The sequence below is a fragment of the Pan paniscus genome, chromosome 5 (assembly GCF_029289425.2).
Source record: "Pan paniscus chromosome 5, NHGRI_mPanPan1-v2.0_pri, whole genome shotgun sequence".
Lineage (NCBI taxonomy): Eukaryota > Metazoa > Chordata > Mammalia > Primates > Hominidae > Pan > Pan paniscus.
In genome coordinates this window covers 66,214,332-66,231,358 of record NC_073254.2, presented here as the reverse complement: position 1 = coordinate 66,231,358, position 17,027 = coordinate 66,214,332, and the positions used below count along the sequence as shown (strand labels likewise).

Here is a 17,027-nt window from a genome sequence, read left to right as displayed (position 1 = left end):
AGTTGACTTGTGAAGACTGATGAACAAAACTGTTGAGGTTTTATTTGGATTGTAAATAAATCAAGACAAGTTAGATTTAGACACAAAAAATTGCTTTTACCCATTACAAGTGTTATGTATGTCTTTTACTGTGAGTCTTTGAAGGGTAGCCATGTGATCTTTGAAATTAAATGGTTATTTGTCAACCAATCTTATGATAAAGGTTAGGTTTTATCTTGGCCATTGGAAGATTTTAAACAAGGCATGGACAGAGCCTGACTTATACTTTAATCTGATTTATGATGTGTGGAGAATTGACTATTGGTGGTGGTGATGAGGAAGAGATAAGAGTGGAAATAGAGACACTAACTGTTAAGACATTGCTATGGCAATTTTTTGGGTAACACATGATGATGGCTTAGATTAGGATGGCAGTGATGGAGGAGTAAAGATGTGGCTAAATATATGTTGAAGACAGAAGTGACATGACTCCTGATGGACTGAATATTGAGGAAAAGAGAAAGAGAAGAGTCAAAGATCACTCTAAAATTTTTGACCTAAGAAACTAGGTAAGGAGAGCTGCCATTTACTGAGAAGGGGAAAACAGGGAGAAGAGCTGGATTATGAGGAAACTTCCCCCAAATTCTTATTTTTTCTTATTTCTTATCTCATTAAATTTTCAAGAAAATATGTAAGACATCCAGTCTCTTTGTCCTGTTATCCTTTCTTTCTCAAGTGATTGACTTATTTCGTTTTATTTTTTAATTGACAAGTAAAAATTTTATGTATTTATGGTGTACAACATGATGTTTTGATGCATGTATTGCATTGTGGATTGGCTAAATCTACATAATTAACATATGTATTATCTCATGTAGTTATCTTTTTTTGTGGTAAGGATACTTCACATCCACACTCAGCATTTTTAAAGAATACAATATATTAATAACTGTAGTCACTATGTTGCACAATAGATCTCTTGAATTTATTCTTCCTATCTAACTGAGATTTTGTATTCTTTTATCAACATTTCTTCAACCTTTGCTTCCCCCCACCACCAGCCAAACCAGCAGCCTCTGGTAACCTGCATTCTACTCTCTGGTTCAGTGAATTCCACTCTTTTTGATTCTGCATGCAAGTGAGATCATGTGGTATTTGTCTTCTTGGGCCTGGACCATTTCACTTAACATAGTGTCTTCCAGGTTCATCTATGTTGATGCTAATGACCAGATTTTCTTCTTTTTAAAGGCTGAATAGTATTCCAGAGTGTATGTGAATACTGCATTTTCTTTATCCATTCATTTGTCGATGGGCACCTAGATTGACTCTATATTTTGGCTCTTGCAAATAACGTTGCTGTGAACATGGGAGTGCAAATATCTCAGACATAATGATTTCATATCCTTGGAATAGATATCTAGAAGATGGATTGCTGGATCATATTCTATTTTTAATTATTGAGGACCCTCCAAACTGTTTTCTATAATGGTTGTACTAATTTACATTTCTACTAACAGTATGCAAGGGTTCTCTTCTCTTTCCATCCTCACTAACGTTTGTTATCTTTCACTGTTTTGGTAATTTTGACAGGTATGAGGTGTCTGAAGTGATTTATTAACATAGTCTGTTATTTACAAGGAAGAAACTGTGAACTGAATAAGAAATCAAGTCATTTGTTACCTCATCCTTTTCTCCAGGCCCTAAATCTTTAAATTGAATGTCATAATTGATTATATCTATTCCTTTATCTCCTATGTTAAATTAATGATATGTTCTTTGTATATATTTTGTTTGGAATATTTCTTTTTTCTTTCCCATCTGCTACATTCTCATTTCAGCACTTCACGCATGGCTCTCTACAACAACTTTTGTACTGGCTCCTTAAGTACCTAATAAATGAAATAAGAGTATCAGATGCAGTATTCTTGCATCTCCTCCTTGACTCTATAACTTCCTACTTATCCTTAAAGATTCCGTTACATCAGACACAGGACTTTAGGTATCTCCGACTCTACAAATTTTCCCATCATCTGAACGTAAGATGTGATTTTATGATTTGTAATTTTAAGAAAAACATAACACTAAGATGTTTAACATTTGTGTGTCCTGTTCCTCCAAGTGGCTTCTATAGGGGAGAGATATATTTTTGTTATTGTTGATTTGGTATATTAGTGTCTAGTGCACAGCAGAACATAAAGAAGTGCTCCAATAAAGGCATGCTACATTGACTTGATGTGTATTTTCTAGAAATCAGAACTTATTGAGCTTCTTGGTTCAATGGCATATTATCTAACAAATGAGAGAATCTTGAATTTAATTTCAAATACTACTATAATTTATTTTGCTCATTCCTCAAACTTTATTATTATAACAACTTAGTTTAAGTATTAGAATATAGAGTTGGTGGCCTTATGCATTCATTGGCAAGAGTTCAGGATCACATATGTAACCTCTAAAAGATGATGATTTTTTTTCATATGTTAGAGGTCCAATAAACTACTGGGTTCTATTCCCAAATTTACTACTATTATGATGCTGGTGAAAGGCATATGTTTGGAAGGTAGGTTGGAAATATATTCTGCAATGAAAAGGAGTTTGAACTTTGAGGGCAGGCAGACTAATTCTAGTTAGGTAGTTAGCTAAAGGTGTAACTTTGAGTAAATTACTCTCTCTGAGCCTCAGTTTTATTTTCTTTAATTATGTGAGTAACAATACATCGCTAATAGAATAGTTATAAGGATTGAGGGAGTTAATGCACATGAGGTGTTATGCCCAGTTTCTGGCACAGTGTAAGCCTTAAGACAGGGTAGCTATTGTGGCAATCGGGACTCTTTAAGTCGAAAGTACAAGTAAAAGTAACCCTTCTTATTTTTTTATTTTTTATTTTTTATTTTATTTTATTTTATTTTTCTTTTATTATTATACTTTAAATTTTAGGGTACATGTGCACATTGTGCAGGTTAGTTACATATGTATACATGTGTCACGCTGGTGCGCTGCACCCACTAACTCGTCATCTAGCATTAGGTATATCTCCCAATGCTATCCCTCCCCCCTCCCCCCACCCCACAACAGTCCCCAGAGTGTGATGTTCCCCTTCCTGTGTCCATGTGATCTCATTGTTCAATTCCCACCTATGAGTGAGAATATGCAGTGTTTGGTTTTTTGTTCTTGTGATAGTTTACTGAGAATGATGATTTCCAATTTCATCCATGTCCCTACAAAGGACATGAACTCATCATTTTTTATGGCTGCATAGTATTCCATGGTGTATATGTGCCACATTTTCTTAATCCAGTCTATCCTTGTTGGACATTTGGGTTGGTTCCAAGTCTTTGCTATTGTGAATAATGCCTCAATAAACATACATGTGCATGTGTCTTTATAGCAGCATGATTTATAGTCCTTTGGGTATATATCCAGTAATGGGATGGCTGGGTCAAATGGTATTTCTAGTTCTAGATCCCTGAGGAATCGCCACACTGACTTCCACAATGGTTGAACTAGTTTACAGTCCCACCAACAGTGTAAAAGTGTTCCTATTTCTCCACATCCTCTCCAGCACCTGTTGTTTCCTGACTTTTGAATGATTGCCATTCTAACTGGTGTGAGATGGTATCTCATTGTGGTTTTGATTTGCATTTCTCTGATGGCCAGTGATGATGAGCATTTTTTCATGTGTTTTTTGGCTGCATAAATGTCTTCTTTTGAGAAGTGTCTGTTCATGTCCTTTGCCCACTTTTTTATGGGGTTGTTTGTTTTTTTCTTGTAAATTTCAAGTCAATCCTAAGCCAAAAGAACAAAGCTGGAGGCATCACACTACCCGACTTCAAACTATATTACAAGGCTACAGTAACCAAAACAGCATGGTACTGGTACCAAAACAGAGGTATAGATCAATGGAAGAGAACAGAGCCCTCAGAAATAAAGCCGCATATCTACAACTATCTGATCTTTGACAAACCTGAGAAAAACAAGCAATGGGGAAACAATTCCCTATTTCATAAATGGTGCTGGGAAAACTGGCTAGTCATATGTAGAAAGCTGAAACTGGATCCCTTCCTTACACCTTATACAAAAATCAATTCAAGATGGATTAAAGACTTAAATGTTAGACCTAAAACCATAAAAACCCTAGAAGAAAACCTAGGCAATACCATTCAGGACATAGGCATGGGCAAGGACTTCATGTCTAAAACACCAAAAGCAATGACAACAAAAGACAAAATTGACAAATGGGATCTAATTAGACTAAAGAGCTTCTGTACAGCAAAAGAAACTACCATCAGAGTGAACAGGCAACCTATCAAAATGGGAGAACATTTTTGCAACCTACTTATCTGACAAAGAGCTAATATCCAGAATCTACAATGAACTCAAACAAAAGTAACCCTTCTTAAGCCATTTTAAAGACTGTATCAAGCCCTTCCTCTCCTCCTCTACTTTTTTACTTCTTTATTTCAACCTCTTTTTTTTCTACTGGAGAATAGTTTTCTTCATTCTGTATAGTGCAAGTGAACTCAGATCTGTTTGGCTTTTCCTAGCTTTACCACCAGTGAGGAGGTTACTACTAATTCCTCTCAGTTTCATTCAAAATTCCAGTGGAAAGATTTTGGTGAATGAATGCAGTTTGGATCCTATGCCCAGCCTTTGGTGAAGGGTTTGTGGGACTTTAACCTGCAGCTATCACAGATTTCAGTATAGTGGATGGGAGCAGTTCTCAGATGAGGTGTGAGGGATTTCCTGGAATGAAGCAGAGAGGAAGTCAGGTAGACAAATAATTGGTATTGACTATAGCTATAATTGTTGTCACTCACCATCTTTACCAGCATCATTATAGAATTCGATTTCTTCACTATCAAGCGTAGAATAATACAGTCTGAGAATCCTCATTACATTTTAATGGCACTGATAGAAAAATTTTAAACTGAAGTTACAAAATGAAAAAGACTAAATGTTAGTAGAGTTCAGAAATCTGTGGCCATCCCTATTCCTGGAGGTGCAGGTGAGACGGGGCATGTTTTGTGATCTGTACACTCTGAGCCTGTGGTCAAATGCCGTTATTATCATTAAGATCTTACAAGTATTAAGTTAACAAATTCATTTAAGTTGTAGGTGTTTACACGTGAATGTCTTACACATTTTTGTAAAAATTTTTAAATCAAATTTTGAAGCATTTTTAAATTCTCTGTAAATAATAAGTATTATATTTTTGTCTAGTAAATATTATTTTTCTCTGAACTAGGTCAAAAGTTATGCCAAAATAAAGAAACTGTACTGATATTTTCTTTATATTTTCTTAGAGTTATCTTTAAAAAGACTTCCACAGTGATTATTCATAATTTTCTCTCTCTTCTCGTATGGTTTCCATTTAGGTACAATTATGTTGAAAAAAAGTCTTTAAATTTTTTGTTTATTTATTATTTGAGGTATGTTTTGCTCATAACAACAAGCAAGTCTCACCTCTTCCCTGAAGATCTGGGAGTCATACTAATCAGAGGCATAGAATACAGGGAATATAGCTGGGATTTTGAGCCAGTCGTTAAGCTAAGATTTCTTTGTATGATTGAAGGGTAACCATAATGTTTGAAGACTGGAACTAGGAATAGCAGATGTTGGAATTTAAGGAAAACTGACATTTGACGAGCAGAACCAACTAGGCTATTGATACTGAGACCCCAGTTTCCTCTGAAGTTACCACTGTGCTATATGGACATAGAAGTGGAAGGGGCAATGCTCCTTTGACATCTGTGTATAGTTCTCATGATGTATAGAACCCGAAAGACTTCAGGAGTATAGAGGAAAGATACATTTTAATGAACTCATAAGGTTTGGGAAGCCAGAACAGAAAAGGTCAGATTAAGTTTATTTATGTTTTTAATATAAAGTTTGAACTAATAATTTTAATAATTCCTAGAACATTGTTAGGTGCTATGGGGTTTAGATAGTGATTTTTTCCTGTTTGCTTTGTTTTCTCTCTCTCTCTCTCTCTCTCTCTCTCTCTCTCTCTCTCTCTTTTGGCAGGGTCTCATTCTGTTGCCCAGGCTGCTGGAGTACAGTGGCATGATCATAGCTCACTCCAATTTCAACCTCAGGGGCCTAAGCCATCCTCCCACCTCAGCCTCCCAAGTAGCTGGGACCACAGGTGCGTGACATCATGCTAGGCTACATTTTTTTTTCTTTTCACTTTTGTAGAGATGGGATCACTCTAGTTGCCCAGACTGGTCTCAAACTCCTGGGTTCAAGTGATCTTCCTGTCTCGACCTCCCAAAGTACTGGGATTATAAGGCAAGAGGCACTGTACCTGGCCTTATATAGTCTTATTTTTATTAAATATCAATGAACAATAAAAAAGTTGAATGGTCACAGAAGACAAGAATACAAAATCAGTCACAAGGCAATAAACAGCATTTGTTATGTCAAATTGATGGTGGTACAGAAAGTGGGGAGGCTTTGGGCATTCAGTGGAAAGAGACTCCCATTGAAGACTTCTTGAAGGCATAGTGACCATAGTGACTTGTGTCCATTTTCAAGAATGAGAGACCTGAAGAGCAAAGTAGGGGAGAGTGAACTGATTCATCTGGCTGGAGCAGATGGCTTATATAAGGAAGTTAGAAAATGAGGCTTTATGAGTTTTAAATTTGCATTAGTGTTCACTCAATGTTAAACAGTTCTATGGATTTTTACAAATGTGTGATCGTATATATGTACTCCCATAGTATTACACAGAATACTGCCCTAAAAAATCTCATGTGGATGAGTTTTAATCTCACTTTCACATGAAACTTTTGAGAATATTATAGTGACCTATTATTTGAAGAGCTTTATTCAACAATATAAATAATAATAAAAAGATTGTCTAGGTCAGGAGTCCCCAACCCCCAGGGCCACAGACCAGTACAGATCCTTAGCCTATCGGGAACCAGGACGAACAGCAGGAAGTGAGTGGTGGGCAAGGGAGCATTACTGCCTGGGCTCCACCTCCTGTCTTATCAGGGGTCATTAGATTCTCATAAAAATGCAAACTCTGTTGTGAACTGTGTATGTGAGGGATCTAGGTTGCATGCTCCTTATGAGAATCTAATGCTTGATGATCTGAGGTAGAACAGTTTCATCCCGAATCCATCTCCCCTGTGGAAAAATTGTCTTCACAAAACTGGTCCCTGGTGCCAAAAAGCTTGGGGACTACTGAGAAATACTAACTATGAAGTAAAGGATTAATTTCAATTATACAGCAGATTGACTTTTTTTTCCCTAACTACAATATACTACCTGATAAGTTAGAAAATTGAGATTTCAGTGAAAATCACTAATAATCCCACCATCCATAGGTAGGCTAACATTTTAACATGCATCTTTCCTATTTTCTGTGCATGTATCATTTTTATTAAAAAATGGAGCATATTATTTTATGTCCTGCTTTTTGAAATCAATACATCATGAACAAAATTTCTGGTAATTCAGTGCTCTTCAACAAAATACTTTAAAAATGGCTATACAGTATTCCATTGTATGGATCATAGACTTCTTATAATTTCATAGATTATGAAATGTGGGAACACTCTTTTTCTAATACCATTTAGCACCTGAAGAACTAAAAATAAGACAGGCAAAATGAGATTATTTAGTGGAAAAAATGCTGGACTTCATCGGTAGTCTTCCTTTGTCCTAATTCAATCACTGGCTCCATGTATTTATCTAGTCTTACATTTTGTTATTTAAATCTATTTGGAACTTAGTTTCCTTGCCTTTCAAAGCTTGTGGTGCTTAAATATTCTGTAACTGGGAGTTTTCTAGGAAGTCATAGCAAATCAGGAACAGAGCTAAGACTCTAAATTCCTTCATTAAAGTTGCATCAATTGATAGTAGTTTTTTTGTCTTCTCTATGACTCTTTCTCCAACCTTAGGTACGTAGATGTGAATTAATTATAATATTTCATTTATTAGACTCATGCCATTGGCTTGCAAATGATTAGGTTTAATTTATGTTTCCTTTTGGGGGCTTAATACTATATATTAAACATCTGTATTATTAATAGGTACTCCCATAGTATTACACAGAATACTGTGTAATACACACCCATACAGTAGACTCTTTAAAGATATGTGCTAGGCAGAATTTAAGTTATGTATTTTAATACAAATGACATATGTTTTATTTATCATATGTCTCTAGCATCTACTATATTGTCTGGTGCATAAGATTTGCTCGGTCAATAAAGGTTGCATGATTGAATGCCCTGCACATGGACACTGTTGTCTGAATGAACATTCACTATAGAGGAGACTCTTTATCAAAGCTTGCTAAACTTTGGGCATTAGCTAATGAAGCAGGCAATTAAATTTATGGTGTTGAAGTTGGTAATGACTATGAAGAAAATAAAACAGTCATATTCAGAGGGAATGCTAGGCGGCAGTGAAAGACTGAACAGAAACTGTATTAAATGTGTGTCTTGAAAAATACCAAAAATGAACACAACCCTCATTGTTTCATAATGTGATGAAAGAGAAGACAGAAAGTACAAATATAGCCTTTTCAGATGAGGATATGAAGCCGAGGAGTGAAGTGACTTCTCAAGGTCACACAGCTAGTAAGTGACACCTCTACGATTCACACTTGTATCTGTTTCATCATGAAGGTAGGATTTGTAACACATGATGAAAAGTTGTCCAAAACGTCCAAAGTTGTCGAAAAATGGCATTATATTTCTCTAGAAAATTAGAGGAAAGTTCTTTTCTGAAATGCTGTTATTATTGAATCTGTTCCCTAATCCAGAAAGAAGGTTGCTGATGTAGACATGTGTACTAACCTCTGGAACTTTTATTGTTTTTTATTCCTTTGTTGTATTTCAGGGGTCATGGAATATCTTCACTGTCTCTGTAACATATACATTTTCAAGCCAGAAAACTGACTCCATTAGCTAAATTAAACTGTTTGCAAAAGCCTTTTTCCACTGCCATGTCTTATTTCTATTTCAGTTTCTCTGGTGGGATATGTTGGTCACAGTGGATTTCCTTTTCTTGCTCTGGAGTTAATAGATGATTTGTGCTGCACTGTTAGTATATCCAATGCCATTTTTATGCTGTTACAGAATTATAGTAGAAGATGCAGTGGATTGGCGCCCCCATGACAAAATAGTCCTTAGCTCCTCTTCTTATGAGCCTCATGAAGCAGAGGTCCTCACTGTGAAAGAAGTCAAGGGCCACCATGTGAGGATCTATGAACGGCTCAAACACCGGCACATTGGTAAGGCTTTGGTTTGTTGGTTAAGGTAAGTGAATGAGCTAGGAAGACCATGTTTGGTAACCTAGCTGGGGACCTTGGATCTGATTGCCATTCAGAGGGGAAGAACAATGCCTTCCTGTTGCCCTAGACTCATGCTACGTGGCCTTATCTCTATTCCTTCATTAATTTTGTTGCTTTATTTTTAAAGAATACTTGGATGTTATACACATACACACATACACATGCACACACATTTTGCTTTTTATTTATAATGGCAAGTCTAAGAGCAGAAGGGTTGAGAGTCTTGTTCAAGGTCACTGGGCAGTTTTCTGGCTAAGCCAGAATAAAACTCATGGGCACTGAGTTTCCAGTTTATTTCCTGACACATTGAATTATAATCCCTTAGAATATTGTAGTTACTGTAAATAATGATTTCATTTTCCATACTTAGAAATGTGTCCTTCCTGACATGAAGTACATTTTATGTATTAACTACTACTATTACTATTACTACAAAAAATGAAAGAAGCCCAGACCTTTTTTTTAAATAAAAAAGGTACCAAATATTTTTATACATAATACACAGTTAGAATGTACTACATATAAATAATAAATCACAATAACCTTCCTGATTCAGTCTAATAAATAAATCTAATCCAGGAGATATAGCTAATCAGTAATAAACTGTGGAAATAAAGGGGATGGAGAATGTCTTTTTGTCTCTGATACGTGAGAGGCAAATCCACGGTTTCACCAGGAATGTCTAAAGCTCTGTCTAAATCAATGTTCCCAGGAGCATTTCTTTTTTAATAAGTGGCAAGGAAAAAAGAAATCTTCAGCAATGATTTCAGTAAAATGCAAGGTGAAATGCAAATGGTAGACAGTAAAACAAACTAGCAAGATGCTTAGTTCCCACTGCTGTGGAAGCTGTTCAGGCCGTGATGAGTGGAAGATCCACCATGAGAGGGCGCTGCTGCTGCCTGGTGCTGCTTCTCGCTTTCCTTTTACACACAGCTGCTTTTGCTCTGTCACTGCCTCAGTTGATCTGGGACTCCTCACTCTCATGAAAGAGGTCCATGGACAATGTACAGCCCAACACTGAAGTCTCACGCTGACCTATTTAAGGCAGGTTGGGGACCCCACTAATTGGACAGGTCTGCCCTGACTTCCCTGAACCAGTGACCTGTCCCAGTACCCACAGTTATTAAGAAGAAATGAATTCTTGCTCAAACACTCTGACTCTGATCCCAAAGAGAGACAAGTGAATGGGTTATTTTATTTCTCAGCTGACCTTTGTGGAGAATGCCCGAGGAAAAGCAGACCTTAATGTTGGTAGAACTTCTGAGGGGAAAGGATGTTTTCATTTCTCAGGTTTGCTGGGTCCCCAGCTAGTGATTTTTGAAACAGGTTTTTAAAGTTTTTTTTTCCCCCAACTCCTATTGCCCCAGGAAGTGTACATGTCACGGAGGATGGCCGACACATTCGTTTGGCTGCTGAGGTTGGACTGTTGACCCGAAATATACAAATTCAGCCTGATGTATCATGTAGGGGGAGACTGTTTGTGGGGTCCTTCAGGAAGTCCAGCCGAGAAGAATTTTCAGGTAAATGAAATTTTAAGTAATTGGCCATTACCAGTTGGAGCCTATTCATCTGGGACACCCAGAAATCCCAACTGTGAGAATTTTCATTTATAAAACAAAATGTTCAAATGAGATAGTTCCTTTGTGCTTGGAGAAGCTATGAATTTTCAGTCCTAATCTGTGCTTAATTATCAGTGTGATGTTAAAATAATATACTAGCACTCAGCACATATGCACATTTTACCTCAAAGAAAACATCTTCAGCAGATGTGAAATTTCCTCTGCTTTGAAATTATAGATGATTTAATGACCACTTCAATTTTATCTCTTTCCTGAATTTCTATTACTCTTTCCCAGTAGCATGCTATATCTGATGGCAGGCATCAGTTCATGCTATAAATTAATAGCGTAAATTTAAATAAAAATGATTTCCATATTCTAGACTGCTTTAAGGATCAGTTCAATCTTTCTTGTTTCTTTCAAGTTTTAGCCCTTTTGGAATGCTGCAAAATTATTTGATTAGGACCTCATTTCTTAAACTTGTGTTCCTTATACATTATTCCAAAGTTCTTTCCTGATCAAATAGTTTGGTTGTCACCATAGCTCCAACTTATAAAATCGTGGTGTACATGAATATATAACGGCCTGGGGAAGGCCGAGAATAAAGGATCTAAACACTTCCCAAATATATTCAGTATGGGACACTCTCTGTTGGCACAACTATTTTACCAGTTTTGTAAAGGGCAGTGTTTGGACCTTAAATCAAACATTTAAGATTTCTAGTTAATAGAACAAGCTCTGTCTCCATAAGCCCTTATCAGTGGTGATTTCTGCCCACTACCCCAGGTGATATTTGGCAATATCTAGAGACATTTTTATTTGTCACAACTTGAGGGAGCTTCTGGCATGTATGGGTAGTGCCAAACATCTAGCATGCACAGGACGGCCACCCATAGGAAAGGAGTATCTGGCTCCAAATGTCAATAGTGTTGAGGTTGAGAACCCTGCTCTAGATGATGGAGACAAAGGCTGGTTCAAATCTTTCAAGAATTGAACCATTCTTTTAAGAACCGCATTCTAAGGTTGAGGAAGATGGGGAATCAGGAAGGAGAGAGCAAGATAAGGCCCCAGTTAACTGAAGCCACAGGGCAAGCTGGAGCATGGTCATAGGAACAGGACAGAAGGCCAGTTCTTACAGCTGAGCACCAAGCCAGAGCAGAACCAACAGCAAGACTGACCTGATCCTAAACTTCTAACAATGCTGATCCTTAAATCATCCCCTGGGGAAGGGAAACAGAAACTCTATTTTGTGCTTCTTGTGGACCAGAAACTGTGCTGGTTTTCATACAGTGAAAATTTTATCTTATTTAATCCTAAAATCCTCATAAGAGAAATTTATATTCCTATTACAGGAAATAGAGTCTATAGTACAATTGCCTGTTTATTTATGTAGCTCCTTCATTAGCTTATAAACTCCTTGAGGTGAGAAATAGGTCTTTCATCTGTTTTCCTAGTGTGGTAACTGCTGTACATTAGGTACTTAATAAATATGAATGAAAAATAGAAATGAAGAGTAAGGAAAGTCATTCAAGTAGTAAGTGGTAGATTCGAGCCTGGTTCTTGTTAATTAAACTCTTAATTTTGTAATAATTTTGGATTTATAGAAAAGCTGCAAAGGTAGTATAGAGAGATCCTATATACCTTTCACTCAATTTTCTTCCATTAATAGCTGATATAATACTAGCATATTTGTCAAAACAAAGACATTAACATTGGTACATGACCATGAACTAAACTCAAGACTTTCTTCAAATTTTATCAGTTTTTTTCTGTTCCAGAATTCAATTCAGGTTTATACCCTGCATTAAGAATGCTTACATTTTTCTATAACATAGTCCAGGGCCTGAATAAGAAGGGATCTGCAGGTGTAGGTCAGGGATGGCAGATATGGGTACTGATTTGTTATAGACCAGAAAAGCAGGCCAAGACTTTTGAGTCCTACTTTTATATTACAGGGCTCCATCATTCTTCTCTTCCTGAATAATACCCAGCAAGTTGTACTTAACTTGCTGAAATATTTTTCAGTAGTGATTTTCAAAAGGAAAAATAGGAAAATAGTTGTGAATAAAATAATTGCTTCATTCAGGCTGGGCACGGTGGCTCATGCCTATAATCCTAGCACTTTGGGAGGCTGAAGTGGGCAGATCACTTGAGGTCAGGAGTTCAATACCAGCTTGGCCAATATGGTGAAACCCTGTCTCTACTAAAAATATAAAAATTAGCCAAGCATGGTGGCATGCACCTGTAGTCCCAGCTACTTGGGAGGCTGAGGTGGTAGGATCACTTGCACCCTGGAGATGGAGGTTGCAGTGAGCTGAGATCATGCCACTGCATTCCAGTCTGGGTAACAGAGTGAAACTCCATCTCAAAAAAAATTGCTTAATTCTTTATTTAATGCTCAAGACATTTTAAGTCTTTACTAATTGATTAATTTTCAGTCATTGGTTAGTGTGCACAGAAGTAAAAAGACCTTGTACAGTTTAAAACTATGAATCAAATCCATGGAAGTATAAGACATTAAAAAACCTGATAATTAAAATAATCCTGAGAGCTTCTGGATAGCTGAACATGTGGAGCTTCCTAGACTAAGGTGGCGCACCCGGGGAGGGTATGGGAGCTGCATGCCCTTCCCTCATGCCGTGCCCTACACATCTCTTTATTTATCTCCCTTGTAATATCATTTATAAGAAACCTAGGAAATAACAACAATACTGACATGTTGCCTTGACAGAGATTCTAAAATCACATTAAATGCTAAAAGTAAGCTATTTATGTATGGACTTATGCTTGCATTTGGTGTTCTTTGTGCCAAAGTTCTACGAAGCAGGTTTGCCAGCTCTTTCAGCTATGTGCTATTGGTGAGGGATATTGCCCAAGAAATAGCTTTTGGATGTTTTATTGTTCTGTGAATATGTCCACACCATCTACGAATGCCTCCTCAATAGCACCCACTGAGAAATTTAGATACTTCGGAATCCTGTTGCCTGGCCCCAAGTAGACGTATAGGTTCCTTTACTTAGCCTGTCTTTCTCAAAAGGACTTGCTTCTTCATGGCAGCTGATTTGCAAGGGTTCTAGCTTCTCATTTCTGAAAAGGTAGTGGAGAAATGAGGGGTTTATGCTGTACTGCCTTTGAAACTTAAATACTATTAATACTATTATTAAAAGAGTGAAACAGAAACTTCAAATGTATTGCTTCCTTTATTTTTAATGAGATAAATAACTTTATAGTTTACTTTAGTCAGTACCTTAAAAATGAAATAAAAGGAGCCAAAGTTGTGACCTACCTAGCAAAGGACACACAACTAATTATTGGCTCATAGCTATAGGGCAGTTATCTGAATCATAATGCAGAGATGCTACTTTTGTACCACCAAGTCTTTCTGTCTTTCCAGGATGCCTGCATGGGGTTAATAGTGCGGCTTCTCATCCATATGCCTAAGTTTAAGTCCTAGTTTGTTGGTTCACTCTTCTCTGCCTCAATTTCCTTATCTGTAAAATGGGGATAATAATTGTACCTACCTCATAGGATTTTTTTGAAAATTAGGAGTATGAATAAATAAATGAATGAGAATTAGAACGGTGTCTGCAAATAATGAGTGTTATATGAGAGTTAAAGTTTTTAATTCACCTCATTATTATTGCATATTAATTCATCTATAATCATGTTATTATTAATTTTACCAAAAGTATGTATGCTGAATCATTGTATTTTTAAATCAACCTACTGGGTGTATTTTATAGTATGTTTTAAAAATATCTATTTAAAACAGTACAAATAAAACTACAAATGAGAGTAAATAATTCACTATTTTCTCCTCACATAAAAGATATAGAAAATCTTATAAAAATGAAACAGTGAATAAAGTGTAGTCAGGATAAAAATATAGAAAAGATTTTACAGAATCTTTAAAGTGATTTTAAAAGCATGTTATTGCTCCTACCATGTTTTAATCAGAAGCATGTATTGAATGTCAGGCTTCTGGACATCAACCGAGCAGAAGGAAATTTCGCACTCATACTCTTCTTCAGAAATGCTTAATATTCACTTGTACAGTGTCTTCATGGGAATGGCTGTGGCCTTTCACGTGGTGTCACTGAGACACTGAGAGGAAGACTTGACTTTGAGGTGAAGGGCCAGAAACCCAGAATCTATTCTTACCCAGTTCTTTGACCCGGCCCCCGACAAATACACAGAATCGTTAAACTTGGCCAAGCCCATCCCCAAAGTTTGCCTCTTTCCTATTTCTCCTCTTATCTTTTCCTGTCCTGTCACCAGACTCTTCAGACTGCACATGCAATTCAGGCATTAATGTGATACTTGTAATGATTCCTACATTTTTAGTTGAGAATCTATGGTGTGAAATATAATGTTGGTGTTGAGAATAAACTTACATTTTCATTAAAAATGTTCATATCTTAATGCCCTAAAATGGGCCATTCTTCAGCCTTTTGTGGGGAAGAGGAAAGTACCTGATGACATGCATTTGTTTATAGGTGTCCTTCAACTTCTTAATGTGGAAATTCAGAACTTTGGGTCACCATTGTACTCATCTGTTGAATTCAGTAATGTGTCAGCAGGATCCTGGATCATATCATCTACTCTGCACCAGAGCTGTGGCGGGGGCATTCATGCAGCTGCCAATCATGGAGTACTTTTAAATGACAATATTGTGTTTGGCACAGCTGGCCATGGCATAGATTTAGAGGGTCAGGCCTATACTGTCACTAATAACCTTGTGGTTCTGATGACACAGCCAGCGTGGTCCACCATTTGGGTGGCAGGAATCAAAGTGAACCAGGTAAAGGACATCAACCTCCATGGCAACGTTGTGGCAGGATCAGAGAGACTTGGCTTTCACATCCGAGGCCACAAGTGCTCCTCTTGTGAACTGCTTTGGTCTGACAATGTGGCGCATTCAAGTCTTCATGGCCTTCATCTCTATAAGGAAAGTGGACTTGACAACTGTACCAGAATCTCTGGCTTCTTGGCTTTCAAGAACTTTGACTATGGTGCCATGTTGCATGTAGAGAACAGCGTGGAGATAGAGAACATTACTCTGGTAGACAATACTATTGGTCTTTTGGCAGTAGTGTATGTATTTTCTGCTCCACAAAATTCCATCAAAAAAGTGCAGATTGTGCTTAGGAATTCAGTCATTGTGGCCACCAGCTCTTCTTTTGACTGCATTCAGGACAAAGTGAAGCCGCACTCAGCCAACTTGACATCAACAGATAGAGCTCCTTCCAATCCAAGGGGAGGTCGAATTGGTATTCTGTGGCCTGTATTCACCTCAGAACCAAATCAGTGGCCTCAGGAGCCATGGCACAAAGTGAGGAATGATCATTCAATTTCAGGAATCATGAAACTTCAAGGTAGGATGTTTTATTTTAACTAGGCAGTGCCATTTCATAATCCATGCATAAAATTTTTAATAGCATTCTGAAATTTTATCAACAAAAAGGTACATTGTGGTCTAGTGCTTGCTGTCCAACCTGCTGAGTATTGATAGCCACAATGGTAGTTTATAATTTCTTACAAAAGTCACTGCTTTATACATATTGAAGAGCTTTCTACAACAATTATTATTTTTTAATAAAAATTTTAAAAATTTGAATATAATGAGATGGGATCTTGCTATCTTGACCAGGCTGGTCTCAAACTCCTGGCCTCAAGCAGTCCTCCCATCTCAGCCTCCCAAAGTGTTGGGATTACAGGCATAAGCCACCACTCCGGGCTAACACAGCAATTATTTAACTTGGTTACATAAGAACTCTCTTGGTTAGGTGTTATTTTTCCTATTATACAAGTGAGGAAATTGAAATGTAGAAGTTGTGTCTCATCTGAAGTTGCTTAGTAGATGGTTGAGAAGCGAGGGTTAAAATCAAAGTTGTGACATGACTGGTGCAGTTCATCTTCTATTAGATCTCTTGTACCATTGTAGTCTCTCCCCTGTTACTTAGTTTATCTGGCAGTGGGTTTGTCTTTCTGTAAAACGAATGGATTTTGATTAAGCCTCAAATGAAAAGCCTTATTGCTCTTAAAGCTTTAATGTATTGAAATACTCTTCTCTGTTGCATGCAATGTCCATGTATTGAAGAACTACTGATATTTTATATCAAGATGTATGTAAACTCCTAAGGCTATCCTGGATAGCTTTAACTAACTTAGGGTATACATTA

The 17,027-nt window shown here is 37.0% G+C and overlaps 1 protein-coding gene across 1 annotated transcript in view; it reads left to right on the top strand.

Annotated features, from left to right (window-relative positions):
- Positions 1–17,027, top strand: part of PKHD1 (PKHD1 ciliary IPT domain containing fibrocystin/polyductin) — a 467,099-nt gene that overhangs the window by 319,027 nt on the left and 131,045 nt on the right. The window contains exons 55-57 of the mRNA XM_008958657.5: positions 9,072–9,226; positions 10,654–10,806; positions 15,342–16,220. Of these exons, the coding sequence (XP_008956905.4) occupies positions 9,072–9,226; positions 10,654–10,806; positions 15,342–16,220 (1,187 nt within the window). The remainder of the gene's footprint in view (positions 1–9,071; positions 9,227–10,653; positions 10,807–15,341; positions 16,221–17,027) is intronic.